This window comes from Thalia democratica, chromosome 5, assembly GCF_965202585.1.
Source record: "Thalia democratica chromosome 5, ktThaDemo2.hap1.1, whole genome shotgun sequence".
NCBI classification, from domain to species: Eukaryota; Metazoa; Chordata; class Thaliacea; order Salpida; family Salpidae; genus Thalia; species Thalia democratica.
This window is the reverse complement of record NC_139169.1, coordinates 46,006,051-46,025,833: the sequence shown is the minus strand read 5'-3', so window position 1 is coordinate 46,025,833 and position 19,783 is coordinate 46,006,051. Positions and strand designations below refer to the sequence as shown.

The window sequence follows — 19,783 nt, the reverse complement described above, 5'->3', positions numbered from 1 at the left end:
TTCAATAAATTTTTCGATTATGTCATATAGCTTAAGAAAAGTTCAGATTTTATACTTTTAAATTTACCAACTTAAAGCGTATGTAGTATGCACTATAACAAAACACACAAATAAAAGTTTTACATAGTTTAATTTTTTAATTTGATTATTTCAAGTATTTTAAATCAACTATATCAAATTTCAATATTCAAGTATATTTAAAACTAACTTATAAAGAAGTATATAACAGCTATTTTAACGACAAAACAAAACGCTCAATATGTTTGGCCCAGGACCTGGTGCACAAAGAACCTTTTGGTTATCAAGTTGCACACTACGGATACATTTTAAATTGTTGACTAGTATAAAATTATAAGATAAAAACCTAATATTTAAAACCAAAATAACGCTTAATAGATTACAGTTTGAAATATTTAAACAAAGTATTAGTAGGTTATAGTCTTGCAGAAAGTTTTGAGGTAAATTAGTGTGCTTTTAACAGCACAATTCTTTTTATAGATTTTACAAGCATTTTACAATTTTATTAAGTAGTTATTGAAAATTATGTTTGTATAAATTAAAAAAAAAAAATTGTTATAAGTGAGCATGTTCAATATATTAATTTTAAAAGTATATTATTTTAACAACACACTTAAGTAAAATGTTTAGTGTAGCTAATTACAATTTTAGTTCTAATGATACTCTAGCTGAGGTTGTAAAAAATATCAAATATATTATTCCTTTAACAACATAGTAAAAAAAGGGAAATTTAAGAAAATATTTGTAACAGTTTTATTTCTACGAACTTCATTCAAGTTTAAAATTACTAAGTTATTAATATTTAAGTAATTAATAGGTTATTTTGTTATGTTTGAACCTATTTTATGGCGTATTACCGTTATATTATAAAAAACAATATAGTAACAACTTTTTTTGTGTCAAACAGCAACTATATTTTAATTTACAAGTATTTAAAACTAAAAAGTTAAAAAACTGTGATAATATTAAATTTTTGGAGTTAATTAGACTAAAAAATTTGAAACTTTTTCTAAAACTTATACTAAAAAATTAAGAATTAGTAAAGTGTTTTGCTGTTATAAAATATCCAGAACACGCTTAGTTTTAACCCGTGATTATTTCTCAACCGATTAAATCCAACCTAATCGAATCCCACCCAATTCAGTTCCGACTTAATCTATTTCAATCCAGACTAAATCCCGACCGATAACTTCCAACCAAAATAAATTTCAACCCGATCGATTTCTACCCAAATTATTTCTCACTCGATATTTTCAACCAATAAATTCCAAACCGATAAATTTCAACATATAAAAGCTCTAATCCAAATAAATTTCTACCTAGTCAATTCCTGTCCAGTAAAACCAAATCAACTTTGATTTATTTAATTACTATCCAATAAAATCTGACTCATTGAGTATCTACATTAATTCTAAAAACCTAAATTAATTCAAAAGTTATTTAAAACCGACTATTTCTGATCAAGATCAAATTTTTACTTAAACAACTTCTATATGTTTTACATTCTACATTTTAAATCCCAAAAGCTTCTCGTAGAAAACTTACATTTAAATAAGACTTTTAAACCTTTAACTTTATTTAAACGTCCTGGACACGAGGGTAAAAAGTATCCGTGGTGTGCGACTCGATAATTGTAAGGTTTACGTGCACTAGGTTTTAGGACCAAATATTTTGGGCTTTTTTTATTGTTCAATAAATTACAAACACTTTTTGAATTGTACTTATTAGAGATGAAATGTTAATGAAATTAATTCTTTTCTTCAGCTAGCTGTTTTACACTGAAATTGTTTAAAAAAAAATTCTACTCTTGAGTAAACTTTTGTTCGACAATTTTAGCCAGTTTATTATTCTAGATCAACTACTTGTTTTAAATCTATATTAATGTATTATACATATTTCTACTGTAAATTTAATTAATAACCTAAAATAGTTCAAAACTTAATATGAAAACTACTGAAACATAAAAAAAATCAGTACATAGTTGGTCTATTACATACTACTGCCGACAAGCAAAACATTTTATCCGTGACTTATTTTATTTAAAACTTAATGTTAAGGCAACTTAATTAAAACTTTTTTTTTTCAAATATCAACAAAAATACATTTTTAAATAACTATTGTTTTAAAAGTATTACTACTATTTACAACTTCCTCATTAATTTATTATTTATAAACTTCTAAAGAAAAAGTTCCTTTTTTTACATGGTTTATCAATTCATCACGTTCACATAAGTTGTCCTTACAAACTGCTCTGAAAAATAAAAAGTACCATTTGGAAACTAAAATTAAGAAACTAAACCTTAAGTTAAGTAGAGTTAGTGTATCAATAAATTAGACAAGTGAAATCTAAGTTCTTACACTTACACCTTTTATTTAAAAGATTCTGCTTTGGATAGAAATTTTTTATATTGTTTTGGTATAAAACTAGCACACCTTTAGAAATAATTCTTACTCAAAAATTACACTTTAATATATAACTAAAGCCTGTAAAAATTATCAAGTAGACTGACATAACTGCTGATTAATATTCACACATCTACGAATATTTTCATTTATTTAGAGGCTTAAACCTGTACCATCCAGTTTTTCTTTTTTTTAATTTAAGTACATAATTTTGCTTGGGTACCTAACAAATCAAGCTCTTACAAATTAATTTCGGCCAATTTAAATCCAAATATTTGAGTTCAACAATCAAAATTTCGTCAATGTAAATTCCGAAAACTTAAATTCTGTTTTGAAAACTTAAATTTCGATAGTTTAAATTGTTATGTTAAATTATTTTAACAACTTAGACTTTTAATTTTTTTTGATAGATAATTAAGACAATATTTAAGTCTGTGTTAAAATTTTTTTATTAAATTTAGAATAATCTGTATTTATTTTGATTTTAGTTTGCACTTTATTATAAAAAAAAACAAAAAGTTAATGATGCTAGAACTTGAGTATAGTATAAATTTGTGTTTGCAATCACTATAATTTCTTATATTAAGTCTTGACTTTTTAGGTTTTAGTCTTAACGAACTAGGGTTAATTAAGTTTTTAAAATGCTTAAATTTGTTTGAGGTTTATAGTAACAGCTAATTATTAGGAATTAATTGGGCAGGATTGATTTTAGTAGACACAAATCAGCTTGGCTTTAAAGGGTTTGGAATTGATTTAGGTAAGAATTGATTTAAGTCGGATTTGATCAGGAGGGAGTAAGTTTGGACGAAAATGAAACACGTTTTAATTGTTTGGATGGGAATTAATAGAATATCAAAAAAGTTAGTTAAAAAACTTAAGTAGTAAAAACAATTTTGATTGATATTCTTACATCTACTAACTATGTATATTCTTGTAGTAATGCATTTTGCATTTTTAAGGTTTAAACTAATAAAACTAATTAAATTTGACTAATGATTTACTTGTTTTTAAAATTTCTTACCTACCTCTATTTAATAAATTTAATCTGTTCTAAAAGTTTTAAGAAACAAACTAAATATTATGAAAGTTTATCGTATATCAAAGCAAATAAAAAGTCTTGAAGAAATCTGATACTGTAAAAAGAAGAAATCTGATACTGTAAAAAAATAAAAGAAAATTAAGAATAAAAATTGTAATAATCTAATGTCATTGTACTCAATAGATTTAATAATGTATTATTTATTCTTTTTAGTACCATGACTTTATAATGTCTTTAATTTTATTCTTTTTTTTTATTGAAGACGATATTATAATACTTAAAATCATCAAATATTTTTGTCTAATAAATAAATCATTAAATAATAAATCAAATACATACTATATACAAAAACTATTATACTTCAAAAAATCGGCAAATTTTTTATTTTATATTCATTATATGATTTTAATTAATTTTAGATTACTTTTAAGCAAACAAGTTGAATGTTTGTTATGGGGTCCTAATATAGTGATAGTATTGAAAACAGTAATATCTGATGCTGCAAGGTCGAATCCCGGACCAGATACGTATGAACAAGAACTTTAATGGTTTCATTCAGAATTGAAAAAATATTTTGGTGCCAATTTATACATTTACATGGTTTAAGTTTTCCGAAAAATTATTCTTGAAAAAAAAATCCCATCTTAACATTTAAAGGTTTCATTAAGTTATATTTTATTTTATTCATTTCTTCTGTTCCTATAAGTTTTATCTGTAGCACCACCTATGAACTTTTTCAATTAATTTAATTTCGATATATACATAGGCTACATGAAAACTAACAAAACTTTGAAAAAACTTTTCCTTAAAATATGTCAACTCAACAAATGTTTATTAAATAAATATTTTGAATAGTTTTATTAACTTATACAATAATACACATTTAATATCTCAAAATATATGTATAGCTCTTTTTCAGACTACTTTTTAGAACCAGTAGGCTGAACCACCACAGTCCATGTGACATTCTACAACTTGATTTTGTATCAGGACTCATTGAATACTCATTAGCAAATGATAGTGTAAAAGACATAGCAAAATTAACTACCAGTTTACTTTTTAACAACACACTAGTTTTTTATTTTCAATTTACAGTAAAAAAGCAGAATTTTTTATATATGTGTCAGCCATGGGTTTTAAACGTTTTTTGCAAACGTTCATCTCAGAGAATTATCGAAGCTGTAATTAGGACCACTAAACCATCAGATCACACATTTTATACGTTATAAAATAGAAAATTATAAGCATTCTTAGAATTTACAAATGAAGCTTTTAATCATTAAGTTTTATATACTATATTTTTGATCTTTTTAACCTTTTACAGAGTTGCCACACACTCAGATTACTTAGGACAGTTTGAAATTTTTGAAAACTTCAGGATAACTCAGACTAGTTAAAAAAATAAGGATGGTTGAGGCCAGGTTGGTTAAAAAAAGCTTCTCAAGTTTTTTCTAAAATCTCAGTTCAGTTTTCTTTTTAGATCTAGAATGACATTTAGTTTTTACAGTTTCAATATTTTGGTATTTTATAACCAATTTTGTTCAAAGAAAAGGAATTTTTTTAATTTTGAAACATTTATATCAACTCTTAAAATGTTTATTTAAGACTTCAAATAATAATCAAAAACTGAATAACTCAATGCAGTTAAGGTCACTCAGGATAGTTTTTTACACAAAGAGTTGCAACCACCCTTTTATCATTTTTAAGGTAGAAGGAACTAATAAGGTCAGCTTTTTTCTATTTATCAGGTTTGACACACTCAAACTATTCAGGACATCTCAGCCTAGTTTAAGTTTAAAAGAAATCAGCCTAAATCAGGCTAGTTTTGATATTTTTGAAAAATTTCAGGTTAGACTCTTTAGTTTTCCTTTATTATAAATTTTCTTTTTATTTTAGATTTTGTTAGGTATTTAAGCTTGATAAATAGTATTTTTTAAGTTTTTTGCTCATACATTTTTTTTTCAGTTTTCTCAAAATTTTTGGCTTAGGCTTGCCTTATGTAACTGAGGCAATTTTTTGCTACTCAGTCTTGCTTTTTTGTCTGAAAGAATGGAAACCATAATGAATTAATCAATTTTTATTAATATTTATTTTAAAAAGATAAAAATTGTTTATTAAACAAAATTAACAGATTATTACTTTGTTATATTATGAAGTTGTAAATATTTGGTAATTACCTAGGATGATGTTGACCAATAACAAGCTGCAATTATATTAGATGTTTTTTTTTACCATAATTTTAGGCTAAAAATCAATGTTCTAAGCCTTAACTCAAAAAGATACTTTATTTTAAACAAGCTATATAAATACAAAGTAAGAATTAAATTTAATTATTAAAAACTAAAGTGTTTAATCAATTTTTTTTTACAATATCTTAATCAGTATAAATTATTTTATTGATATAATTGCTTTAAATTGTAAAATTAAAGTGGTGAAATATTTAAGTTTTATTAGTTTATGATAAAAAAAAAGTTGATCACACCAATTTGATTATCAGACCACAAGCTTTGGTAGACTGAAACCGGTTTGTCCTTATTAGGACTCATCAGTCAGTCACAACCGAAAAACTTGCAGTCTTCAATCTACAAATGGTTTATCATGCTTTCACATAAAGCAACCATTTGCTGGTATTGATCAGTGACAACAGCAGTGTCTTTTGCTGGCAACGTTTGATATATTGTCCATTAAGCAAGACATCTTGTATGCTTGTATTATATGCAATCAACAAAAAAACCATATAGTGGATAATGTATATGTTGCAAGGCAAAAGACAATGCTGATGTCACTGATCAATACCACAAATGGTTGCTTCACATGAAAGCATCATATACCATTTTTTAGATAGAAACCTTCAAGTTTTTCAGTTGTGATTGACTGATGAGCCCTGATAACGACAAAACCGTTCTCAGTCTACCAAGGCTTGTGGTCTGATGATCAAATTGGTGTGAACAACCCTTTTTTAAAACTTGAGCTTGTCTCACGGCATACAAAAGTGCAGGCTTTGGCTCTAGCAATGTTCTTGTTTATGATAAATAAGTTTAGTTTTATTTATGTATTTCTGAAATATAAATCTAAAGCCTAAAATTATGGTTAAAAAAGACATATAATATAATATAATTTCAGGTTGATATTGGTGCATCCAAGGTAATTACTAATTATCCTTTGATAAATCTCTTTGCAATTACTTTTGTTTTTAAAAGTTATAAGACTAAAAGTCCAATGATAAAAACAAGTTATATCAAAATTTTTGTTAAATATTATTTAAAAGCAATCTATAAACTAAGTATGTAATTATATTCTTATAAATCCTCTTGATGTCTTTTTGTGTAGTTAAAATGTGTTCTTAATATTTAATTTGAAAATATAGGCATACAGAAAATTTCAATGAGAAAACTTTAATACTCTAAAATTTCTAAGATATATATCTAATTTATAAAAGAATTATTTTCTACATAAAAAAAAAATTATATAATTAGAAAAAAAATGTTTTTTAAAATGTTTCATTAAACAATAAATTTTTACTTAAAAAAATGTTATTATTTTAAACAGTTATTACTTTTTAAATCAAGTCAGTAACTAGAATGGAATCTGTAAGCAAAAATAATGCTCCAGTTGTATCACAAGTAAGTTTTTAAATATATCACTTTTTTTGTTAAGCATTAATTAGTAGCAGTAGAATTGTACAAGTACCGTATTTATTTATGCTAAAAAAATAATGTTTTAGATTAATATGTTTACTATTATAAAAATCTAAAAAATAAAAATACATAGTATAATATTTTTTTACAAAAAGTAAATGCAATTTTATAAACATCAAATTCCAAATGAGTCCAATAAAGTGTGACTTTTTTAAAAAAAAGGTGTAACAAAATTATTATAATATGTATATTTTAAGTTAATTAATTTCATTTAAGTTTATAATTTAGAAAAATTAATATTGATCTATTTTGTATTGCTTTACAAAATTTAAAAAAAAATACTAAACTATAATATTTTAAAAACTTTGTTTGTTTGACTTTATTTCAGACTTTTTACAAAAATGAAAATTAATTATTTTTGATAATGATAATGTTTATTGATAAATAGCTTTGCTGAGCTAATATAAAAGATATATATATAATACAAAATATATACAAAATTGCTCCATTACTAGTTTATTTAAAAAATTTAAAACATATATTAATATAATAACATTTAGATAAGAAATGGAAAAGAAGATGTATCTCCTGAGAAAATGACCTCAAAAGACTACTACTTTGACTCATATGCTCATTTTGGTATTCATGAAGTCAGTCTATAGTTTTGATTAAAAAAAAAATTAGCTAGTAAAATTGTAGTAACTTAAACAAAGTAAATAAGTAAAAATATTCAGGTTGCATAAAAGGTATACTTTCTATCTTAAAATTTGTCTATTTTTTATTTTTAAATAACATCTTATACAGTTTTAATAGCTTGTAAATATTTAATTAGTTTTAGTGATATAAAAGCTTAATATTGAAGAGCTTGAGAATTTCCTAGGGAAGGGGAAAATCATAAAACTAATTTTATTAAAAAGATAGCTAAATTAAAATTTATGTTTTATTTTACTATGCAATCTTGTAAGTTATTTTTAACATTTTTTAAACTAATTTAAATATAGATATATTTTTGGTTTTGAGAACATTTTTTATGTATGCTGTATAGTTCTTTACTCTTATTATTCATATTTTACAAAAGTTTAAAATTGATTTAGTCTTTTAAGCCCACGAAATTTATTGATTAACTATTTTTAGGAAATGTTGAAAGACGAAGTTCGTACACTTACTTACAGGAATTCGATTTATCACAACAAGCACCTGTTTAAGGGAAAAGTTGTTTTGGATGTGGGTTGTGGTACAGGAGTTCTTTCCATGTTTGCAGCCAAAGCTGGTGCTGCTAAAGTGATTGGAGTTGAATGTTCATCTATTGTTGACTTCGCTAGGAAAATTGTTAAGGCTAATAATCTTGATGATGGTTTGTGAACTATCAGTAAATATAATTAATAATTATTTCCTGTATAAATTTTTCTTCTATGTTTTAACCTTAAAAACTAAAAGTTATTGGTGTTGTTGGAGAAGTAAGGAATGTCCACTTTGATCTTTACAAATTGATTTTATTTTCAAGTTTTATTTTGGTGGTCAGTTAATGCTAATGAGTTTAACACGGATGATAAAAACTAAACTGACAAAAAAAGACATTTTCACAAAAATCTATCTTATTCTTTATTTTTAACCTACTTTCTTCAAGTTTTTACACTACATAACTTATATTTTTATCTTTGTCAGGGTTTGTGCGCGTCAGGCAAAGTCAGGCTAAATCAGTTTTTCATTTGAAAATCTTAATTTTTCTCAGTTCAAATGTTGAAAATTTTTAATTAAAAAAATTGAGAAATATTTTTAAGATGAAATTGAGATGTGAATTTTTTTCTTAATAAAGATTTAGTTATTAAAGACAAAATCAGTCAGTATTTTAAAAAATAGATGCTTAAAACCTTTTGTTGAATCTTTAAAATTTTTAAAGAATCTTCAATATTTTGTTTTTAGTAGATTATATGCGTCATATTTATGAAAATTTATTAAAAATACAGTATAAACATTACAGTTTAGTTCAACAACTTAGCTGTTTGTTTGAATTTGTTTACATTAGCTATGTTTTTAAGAGCTTAGTTGGTTGAACTGTTTTAATTTCCAATTTATAGTCTTTATACCAAATACTTTTTAGATTAAAACTCTTAGCAGTTTATTCATATATTTTACTGTTTGTTCAAAGTTATTAGAGATATTCACAACACTAAAACTTAGCTTAAAGATAAAGTACTGTTTTTTGGGAGTACAAATTTAAGGTACAATTCATTTTTCTATACAAGAACAACATATTAAAGGATGTTTTTTAATTTAAAAGTAAGCTTTTTAAACCTGATATGACATCAACTATTACTATATTTATTTAGATTTTAGGATTTATAATTATGTATCAATTTTAAGTATTAGTCAAAATACTATAATAAAATTTTTTACTTATTTTAATACTCGTGTAAGCGTTTCATTTTGTATTTTAATAAAACATGACAATGCACCTTGTTTTATTATAAATCTTGTGGTTATAATGTTTTTACTTAGTGCTTAATTAAATTGAACAATTGTGTTTTGTAATATATATTAAATTTTTACACCAGTAATAGATTAGATATAAATTTTATTTTAAAACTTATCACTGAATTTGTTATGTTAGAACATGAAGGTCAATCACCTTTTTCACAATTTAGTCTTATTTTATTGAATGCTTTTATTTTTTTATTTAGTGCTTTTCGCAGGTTTTTAAAGCTCAAAATATTTTTGAGATAAAGCTGGTTGAAGTCGGAGACTACAATAGTACTAATCAAGACTCCCCAATACCTAAAATGACGATTTTCCTTACTTTGAAAAAATGTCAGGCTAAATTGGTCTCAGTCAGGCTAAATAAAAAAAATTTCGCGCACGAACCCTGCTTTGTAGTTAATTAATTTTCAATGAAAAAAATTAACAAAAAATAAATACTTAAAAAGAAAAATAAATATTTGAAATTTCAACATCAGATTTATTTTAAACTAAATAAAGGATAATTTCTGAAAATCTCCAGCTAAAAAATTTAGATAGATCTTTAGTGAATTTGTAAACTACTGAGAAAATAAATGAAGGAAAAACGAAGCTTTTTACAAAAAAGTAGATAGAAATTTATTAAGCTTTTAATTTGCCAAGAAAATTGACAACAAAAGATAGTTGTTCATGAGTTAGTATTGGGTGCGGGTGCACGACTATTCAAATTCAGACAAATAAATTCCAACAATTCAAATTCTTAAAAAAATAATTGAAAGGGCCACAACTAAAAAAGTAATGTATATTTGTCAAATATAAAAAATAAATATGTAGTTCTTATTAATAAAACTAATTTATATTCCAGTGAAGTTATTTAACTAGGATCTTTTATTAGCAAACGGTAAAACCCATATTTTGAATAGTTACTTCTTATTAATATCTACAAACCATTTTTTCTTTATGCAAAATATTAAGTACTTTTTGAGATATGGCTTTAATAAGCTAAAAAACATAGTTATTTTTAGTAATTTTAAAATAGCTTATAAAATATTTAAGATTTTGCAAAAAAGAAAAAGTGGCTAGTAGATTTTAATAAGATCTACATATATATATTTTATTAAAAAAATATTATATGACTTTTTGAGAAATAGTCTTTTAAATTTTTATTTAAGATTTTGAATTGTCGGAACTTGTGTTGTCCCAATTTGAATTGTCATGTAACCGTTTGTATTAGAATGTTTTTATTTTCAAAATGACAATTTCTAAAAAATTAACTAAAATTTATAATCTGTTATTAATTATAACTAATAGTTTATACTCTAAGCTTTCATACAAAATCCTATGTTAATGTTTAGAAAAATCTCTTTAACTCCAATGACTTTGATTTTTTAGTTAAAGTCTATGTAAATAAGACATTAAGTAATTGATTATACAATAAACCAGTTTTTTACAATTGTTTTGTATACGAGATGTTTCTAGAAAGTTCTTTCTCATATAATCATCAGAAAAACATTACTTTATTTGAAATGTTTACACAGTTTTAGAATTAAATAATGTTATAAGTATTGTGACATAGTAATAATGTTAAACATTTTTGTACAGTAACTTGAGTTTAAACATACGCTGCTTTTCGTTTTGATATTAATTTAACAACTTGTGCGTTTTGTAAAGTTTTAGTAATTGCTATAAAAGATTTTGTAAAATACAGAACGGGAAAGTGATATACGAAAAATATTTTAAACTATTCGTGTTTGCGGCTTAATTTTTATTTTTTTTTAACTTGGTTTAATTTTCAGGGATTCCACAAAACCTAGAATCTTAGAAAAACCTGGAATTTTACAATTTAGGCTAAAAAAACCTGGAAAAACCTCAATTCTAAGCAATTCTTACATGTTAAGCAGTAAAATTTCGATTTGACACAAAAATCTATCATATAGATAAAAAAAAATTGTCATCATCAAAAACTTTTTTTATAAAAAGCACATTTAAAGTATCTTTTCAATGTTGTTATACTATTTGACACATTTTTTTTACTATTAACTTAATCTTAAACTAAAAATAGACCCCAAAACGTGTACTTTCGAAAACCTGGCAGAAATTTTGAAAACCTGGAGAAATTTTGCAAAAAATCAGTGGCAACCCTAAACTTTGCTAAAAAAGTGTTTTTGATAATGTATACATGTATTTTTATTTTCGCTTTTCTTGTTTAGTGATTTAGTCTTATCTGTTGTATCTATTTAGTTTTTTTAGGTTATAAAGTCTGCAACCAAATTTAGTATTGAATTTTGGTTTTTTCCTGCTTGGTATTTCCCATTTTATCTTAAATCTGTATTTTTGTTTTTCAAATCCCAAATATAGTTTGCTAGTTCTGTTTATGTCTTTTGTTTATATTATTATATAAAGATTTATTATTCCTTAATCTTTCTTTGAAACTGTTTCCTGTGGATCCTACGTAGTGTTTGGTTGCTTTATCTGATCTTATTATGGCTCTATAGATTGTATTATAAATTAAGCATTGGTTGTTTTAAGAGCAGGGTTTTTTACAGAAATTGGAAAGTTTATCTTTTGTGCTAGTTTTATCGTTTTTATTTAAGATTTTATTGTTATGTGCTATTATTTTGCTTATAAAATTACTTCTACAAATTTATGATATTTTAATTGTATTGCGATTAAATAATTTTTAATATTTTTGTAGCAAAATATATGAATATAGTATCAAAATCTTTAGCAAAATTAAACCAAATAAAACAAATTAAGCCGCGCACACTTATAACTTATAATCTAATATATAACTTCTAACCCATAAACTTTTTAAAATAGTTGTGGAGCTCATCCAAGGCAAGGTGGAGGAAATTGAACTTCCAGTTGAAAAAGTTGACATAATTTTGTCTGAATGGATGGGTTACTGCTTGTTTTATGAGTCCATGCTAAACACTGTCATATATGCCAGAGATAAATGGCTGGTAAGTTGTTTTAAGATTATGTATTATGTTTTACTTTTTTTCTTAAGCTGTAAAATTTAGCTGTTAGTTTTTCAAAGAAGTGTAAACAACCAATTGTTTAACCATGTAAATATAATGTGCTGAGTGTATAATTGGTATAACCGTTGTTTTGAAATTTTTTATTCTGATTTTTGAATTTCTGTATTTGTACACTTGAAGTTATAAATTTATTAGTATTATTATTGGTTTGTTTCACGAAATTGTCTACAACTTTTGAATAACTTATATATTAAAAAATATAAAAATTCTTTAAGATTGTCGAAATCTGTTTAACAAGTTAATTATATTTTCAGATTGTTATATTAGTTACTAAAAATATTTATCCTACCTAAAAATTATACTTTCTTTGATGTTTAAGTGTTTAATGCAAAGTTTAATGCCATTACATAAATTTAGGGGGCCATAAGCAGTAATGAGGGCCATAACGCCATAATTTGAAATTTATACTAGACATCTGGAGTTGATGATGAAATGCAAAAGAAAAGTTTAAAGCGTATTTAATAGTGTATTTTTGAAAAATCTTGTCGAAGGGGGCCATGGCATTTTAAATTTCTTTAAAGGGGATCTTATGAAAATAAGTTTGGGAAACCCTGGTTTAATGATTTGGAGCTTAAAAAGGTTTCTTAGTTAAGGTGTTAAATATTAATACAAAAAATCTAATAAAATATCTCTTAGAATTTAAAGCTTTGAATTTAAAGTTTTTGTAATATGTCTTAACTAAATTAGAAATTATTTGATTTTCATAAAGAATAGTTAATATGATTTACAAGTAGCTTAAATCATATTACTTTTATTCTGTTATTTAAATGAAATTTTAAATGAAAAAAATGCACAAAGTTGACTTTTTTTTAGCAAATAAAAAAAGATTAGCTACATCTAACAGGGTTTCCTAAAGGGGGCGGTTTTTAAAGTTAATGATGTAATATAATTTTACTATTTAATGCTATTTTACTAGTTTTAGCTTGATTTTTAATATTTTACGCTCAGGAAAAATTTAAACCACCGTTTTTAAATGGTTTTATACCAGGGTACAATAACCAGTAAGGGGGGGGGGAGTAAAACAGTAAATGGGTAATTAACTAATAAATGTGATGATATATAATAAAACAGTGATTTTTTTTAAATTTTAGCGAGGGGGGCAATTATCAAAATGATTTTGTTAAACCCTGATCCAGCAGTTAAGAATAAAAATCGATTTTTTTTTAAATGTAGTTATAGTTTATTTATACTTATTTATATATTTTTGTAAATGAACCAATCTTATGGTATGCAAAATATTTTTCACGTTCCTTTACTCTTAATTTAATATATACTGTGTTTGAATTAAAAAATATGAATTATGTCTAAAGTGTGTTTTTACGAGTTTGTATAACTGATTTATTTTAATTTAAATATTCTTATCTTTTTATTAGAAAATAGGTTATTTATGCAATTTAGAACATTTAAATATTCTTTTAATCTTTTACATTTTTGCGTTTAATTTAAATTAAATTTTTACTGGCCTAACATACTAGAATGTTAATATAATTCCACAGTTTTAATAAATATATTTGATGAAAACAAACTATACAGTAATCTTTCTTTATTGTACCAACATATGTTTCTGTGTATTAAGGAATCAACACACTTCAACTGGGATCTGCAAAAAATAGTTACTGTAATGTATGAATAGAAGCATAGAATAAAGTAGCAAACGTTTAAGCAAACAATTAAATCTATATTTTGAACAGTTAAATATATTTATAAATTTTTGGCACTTTCTACAGTTTATATAAATTTAAAGTGGTAAAATTTGTGTAGTTAGTAAGTATAACATATTCTGTCAGTTTAAAAAATTAAATACTTGCGTAATTTTATGAGGGAAACTACACTTTATGTTTACATTAATCATTTAATTTTATTGAAATTTTGATTTCAAAAAAACTATAACTAGCTTAATGTACAATAAATTGCATTAGTTATAAGAAAACTAATCATATCCTTTCGATTATCAACTAATCTTATCTTTACACTAACCTTTAAAAGTTTTATTACTGATATTATTTGCAGTTTGAATCTAAGTGGGCTAATGATAAGTCTAGTTTTTGTTAAAAATCACGTTATACAAATTAAAAATATTTTTGTATTATAGTTTTGTTTATAAAACTTGTAGGCTAAAGATGGTCTAATTTTTCCCGATCAAGCAAGACTTTTTGTGACAGCAATCGAAGATGGGCAGTACAAAGAAGATAAAATTAACTGGTGGGAAAACGTGTACGGGTTCGATATGAGCTGCATCAAAGAAGTGGCCATCAGTGAGCCGCTTGTTGACGTCGTTGACAGCAAACAAGTCGTCAGTAACTCTATGCTGGTCAAGGTTTGTTGTTTGAAAACGAGCTGTAGTTTCAAAAATTTAAACATGTATATACCATCAAAAATCAAGTTTAAGTTAGGAAGTTTTAGTTTAAAATGTGTTAAAACAAAAACTGTTTTAGTTAAGTTCTAAATTAAAACAATAAATCTGTAAGTATAATAAAAATTGTTAAGTAAATTTTAACTATTTATAGTTTTACAAAAGATGTTAACATCCAATTTGATATGATAAAATTTTAATCTTAAATATAAATAATTATTTGTTAGGAGGTGGATCTTTACACAGTTAAGGTATCAGATATGGAGTTCAGCTCACCTTTTCAGCTGGAAATGTGCAGAGACGACTACGTGCAAGCTATTGTCAGTTACTTCAGCGTCGAGTTCTCTAAATGTCACAAGCGAACTGGATTCTCCACTGGTTTTTATTTTGCTACGTTGCTAATTTTTGTAACAGAGTTGGATGATTCGTTTAGTTTAATAAACTAAAGTATAAAAAAAGCTTTGTAAAGTAGATTAAGAAAATTGGTGGTGAATTCTTTTTGTTTTAAAATTTGGTAAAATATTGTAATAATTTTCTTATTTGTAGAAATTCTTTAAATCTTGTATTTTTGTAGGACCATCTTCTCAATACACACATTGGAAGCAAACTGTTTTCTACTTGAAAGACAGCATCACTGCCAAGCAAGGAGAAATGATCGAAGGCACCTTTCATATGAAACCGAATAAAAGAAATGAGGTTACATTTTAAATTGTTTAAAAAAAAAGACACATTTATTTTTGAGTATCTAAGTAGCGTAATAGAAGGATAGAGGTAAAGTATTTGTAATGTGCATGCAAAATTTAAATTTATATCTAAAAATTAAGTTCATAAAAATAAAACTGAGCCTTAAATAGCTTCATAATCAGTTAATATACTATATCGTACATTTAATACAAACAAAAAAAATGTTTGTTGTTTTTATTTGTAATATTTGAAGGAATCCCAATAGAATTAAACATTAAAATAAAACACTGTTCGGTTCATGTACAGCAGGGAATTTTATTTCAGGCAAAATTGTACCTTACAGTTTTGATACAAATTTTAATCATTACTCACCGAATAATAGCTAATATCTTCCTATTTTTAATAAAAGTTAAATATTTTAGTTACTTTAGAAACTTAGCCTCAAAAGCTAAGCTGATAATATTTTATAAAACTATTTAGACTTTACTTTTTTATAATTATTTTTTTAGGTTATTAGATAAATTAATATATTTAATAAGTTATAGTTAAAAAAATAAACAATTTTTGCGCATAATTTTACTTTAGTTTTTTATATGATTTTAATATTATATCATATAAATCGTTTTATACGGTAAAAAATTATTAAACAACTAACTCCGATAAAAGAGTTTTATAAAACGTGTGAATATTGTGTTTGTAAAGCATCAAACATTTTGCAATGATTTTAATTTTAACAGAGAGATTTGGACATCAAGCTAAATGTTCTATTTCAAGGTGAACTTTCAACTCTGGACGAAGAAAATCTTTACACTATGCGCTAGAATTTTTCACACATTTATGAGGTTTGTTTTTATGGATTTGGAAAATCTATATATAATTGGTGTTGTTACAAATGTAGAGTAAATTTAGTTGTAAATGTAATATATAATTTATTAAATAAGTGGTGTAAATAGTAAAAAGAGTATGAATAATTTTTTTTTGGAAGTTTATACCTTAGATTTGACTTCTCTCGTCTGCAGGTTAAATATGGCAATATTATACATAATGCACCAGATTTATAAGACAAAGATTTTTGCGGGCCGCCATAATTTAAAATCTTTTTATAAGTCTTAATCTAACCACTAAATTATAATAAAATAATCATAAAGTTAAGAAAACAGGTATAAACTAGATAGGTACAATAAGTTTGTTTTTTTCATTCGTTAAATTGAACAAAAAATCTCAAATTATTTTCAATGAAGAAGATTTATAACTGAAAAATAAATTGTGGGCTTGGTAAATTGCTTGATGGGTCTTACGTTACCCACCCTACCTTAGTTAATAACTATATTTTTCCCAAACATACATGGAGTCTTGAAACTTTCAAAACTAAAAAAATATTTACAATGCCGAAGTTTTAATTCATTCTGCTTATTTGTATCATTCTGACTGAATGCTATCATATGAAAAACATACTGTTAAAAAAAAGAAGTTTCCTGGTAGTTGGTTTTTTTGAAAATAACAAACATTTCTTGGGATATTTTATAATTTTTGTATAAACTATGTTGATAAACTGGCAGTTGTGTTTTAATCTTTAGCCATACAAATGTAAAATAGTCTACTTGACAATCAATTAACAGTTTGTTTAGAAGAAGTTCGACGATATAGCAACTAGAGTTCATTGGCTTTTTATAGAGGAAAAGTTAAAACATCTATATTTCATAACCAACTGTAATATACGATTAAAAATTTTAAGCCAAAAATGGAAGTACGTTTAGCCAGCAAAGTTTTGCAGTCTTTATAAAAGTTATTTTGTAGTTTTTGTGCTAAATAAGTTATATGTAAAAAGTTATTATATGTTTAAATTTAAAAAGTGTTAATAATCTTCACATTAGCAAGTTTTTAGTTAAAGTAAAGTTTTAGCTTTATAACTTAATGTTTTATTTTTTTACAGGTATAATAGAGCTTGCCCATTTGATTGACTTAAACTGCGTTCCATTCTGTCTAACGTCCCATTTATGCCTTTAGATAATTTTTAGGTCAATATGTTTTACACTATAAAAAAACAAAATATTTATTTGTCTCTGCTTTAGCATGTTAGATGTAATTTTATATCATGTTTTAGTTGTTGCGTTTTTTATATAGAAGGTTTTATTTTTGAAATTTTTAACTAAACTGTTTTAACGAATATACTGTTACAAACACTTTTGTTGAAGATAAATGCGTCACGTGATATTTTAAACTTATGTTTTATTTTTATAAACGAAAACAGATTTCAAAATCACCAAGCTAATATCTTCTACCTTTAGTTATTTAACAAATTTTTATCATTAAATTTAATTATTGTTTTAGTTTAATTTTTAACAAAGTAAATAGTTAAATTAGAGTTTTTTTTTGTAAATAGTTATTAACAATAACATTTTAGTAGATATTGGTTTTATTTGAAATTGCGTTTAAGTAATAAACTTGTTTAAAATTCAAAAGTATGAAAGTAACGAATCCCAATGTTATTGAAAAAAATATATTTCGCTAAAAATAAATTGATGTATTAAATATAAATTCCAACAAACTTTATCTGTTTTACAAACTTAAATGATATAAAAACTTCGACACACTTTAAAGCTTTAGTCTTTTAAATATATTTAAAATTGTTTCAGGTACAAGAAGTGATAATAAGACTCTTAACTTAGCATGTGAACTAACTTACGCCCTTTTCATAACTTGGACCACAATTTTATTAATTAAAACAGGGATCCGCAGAAACTCTGTGCGCCAAATTTCGAACATAGAAATATTTGCGGGCCGCAGTTGTATATTTAATTTTGTTCTTCATAAAATACTCAAAATATCTAGTGTAAGTTTCAAATTACCCGTTTATATATTGGTTTAAACACTTCACCGTTTTTTACTCTTCATTTCAAATTCCAAAATATCTAGTGTAAGTTTTAAAATTTTCATACGCGGACCAGAGGCAGGTGTTCCTTTTATCTGCCAAAAAAAAACATGTTTTCTCACTTAAAATAAACTGTAGACATATGCAGCATATTTAACAAACATATTACCTTCATTATCTTAATTTAAAAACGCAATTGTAGCCTTGAAGTAGATTTTATTTTTCATTGTAAATATTAAACTTAGTTAAAACTAACTCAAACAAAAACCACCAAAACTTATTTCAAAGTTAATTAAAAGAAAATCTATACATGTTTAATTTTTTTGTTTAATTAATTAAAAATCGTCTATTCATTGATCTGTCCTTATTAGTAGCCTTGCAAGTTTTCTTAAACTAATTTTAGTTAAATATTACTTAAAGTAATTTTATTTAAAGAAAAATTAAATTTTAAATTTAAACACGATTTTTAGTTTATTTTGTTAAAAACACAGTAAGTTATAATTTAAAAAATTACTTAACCTTGTAAACTAAGTATGTAACAGTTACATAATGTAAAATGATTAATGAAACTGTTGATTACAGTAGTACTAAAGCCATGTCTTATGTATTACTTTCGAGTTTTGTGTGTTTTTTTATTTTAAATTTATTCAGATCATAGCACACTTTGTTTACTTCATTACATAGCAATATAAGACTTATTAGTTTATAGTATATTTCATTATAAGTCTTTTTGTCAACTTAAGTTCACTGTACGGAACATCTTTTAACAGTAAGAATAGCTGAAATAAGTTAATAGTGATTTATAGATATAAGAAGTTTCTTTGTAGGTACACAGAACTTGATTTTGTTACAACTGTAGTTTTGGTATAATTGAAAGTTATTATTTAAAGAAAACATCGGCAAAAGTTTAAAAGAGTCGATGCTTGAACTTTCGTTTGCTGAGAGACCTGCTTCTTTGGTTGCTAATGTTACACAGGTGGATATATAAACAGTAAACATATAATAAAGATCGTAAAAATTATCGTTTAAAATTCATTTAACTTTTTGGAATACTTGTATAGTTTGAAAACGCCTTCCCCGAATTATGTTTAAACCTTGATTTTACTTATACTATGTGTTTAATTAATTTTGTTTTAAAAAGATTTTAACTAGGTTTTGTTTGAATTTATCTTAAACTTTTCTATTTAACTGAGTTATTTTTTTTTAATTTGACGCCGTGCAAAAAGACATAGTGCAAAAGAAGGAAACTTTCGCTTACCGAGTCGTAAATTACATATATTT

General features: G+C 24.7%; 1 protein-coding gene across 1 annotated transcript; it reads left to right on the top strand.

The window, feature by feature from the left end:
- Positions 1-7,007: 7,007 nt before the first annotated feature.
- Positions 7,008-17,895, top strand: LOC145836961 (protein arginine N-methyltransferase 1-B-like). Its single transcript, XM_082944729.1, has 9 exons — positions 7,008-7,083; positions 7,659-7,748; positions 8,233-8,452; positions 12,373-12,515; positions 14,707-14,910; positions 15,174-15,324; positions 15,521-15,642; positions 16,368-16,472; positions 17,564-17,895. The coding sequence occupies exons 1-8, from the start codon at positions 7,042-7,044 to the stop codon at positions 16,449-16,451; spliced, it is 1,056 nt and encodes a 351-aa protein (XP_082800855.1). The 5' UTR covers positions 7,008-7,041; the 3' UTR covers positions 16,452-16,472; positions 17,564-17,895.
- The last annotated feature ends 1,888 nt before the right edge of the window (positions 17,896-19,783 follow it).

Bases quoted from the DNA above. Each gene is read 5' to 3' on its own strand.
- LOC145836961 (XM_082944729.1), top strand. From the start codon at position 7,042: ATGGAATCTGTAAGCAAAAATAATGCTCCAGTTGTATCACAA. The intron at 7,084-7,658 runs GTAAGTTTTTAA...AATAACATTTAG, and splicing joins ATGCTCCAGTTGTATCACAA to ATAAGAAATGGAAAAGAAGA. The intron at 8,453-12,372 runs GTTTGTGAACTA...TTTTTAAAATAG, and splicing joins GGCTAATAATCTTGATGATG to TTGTGGAGCTCATCCAAGGC.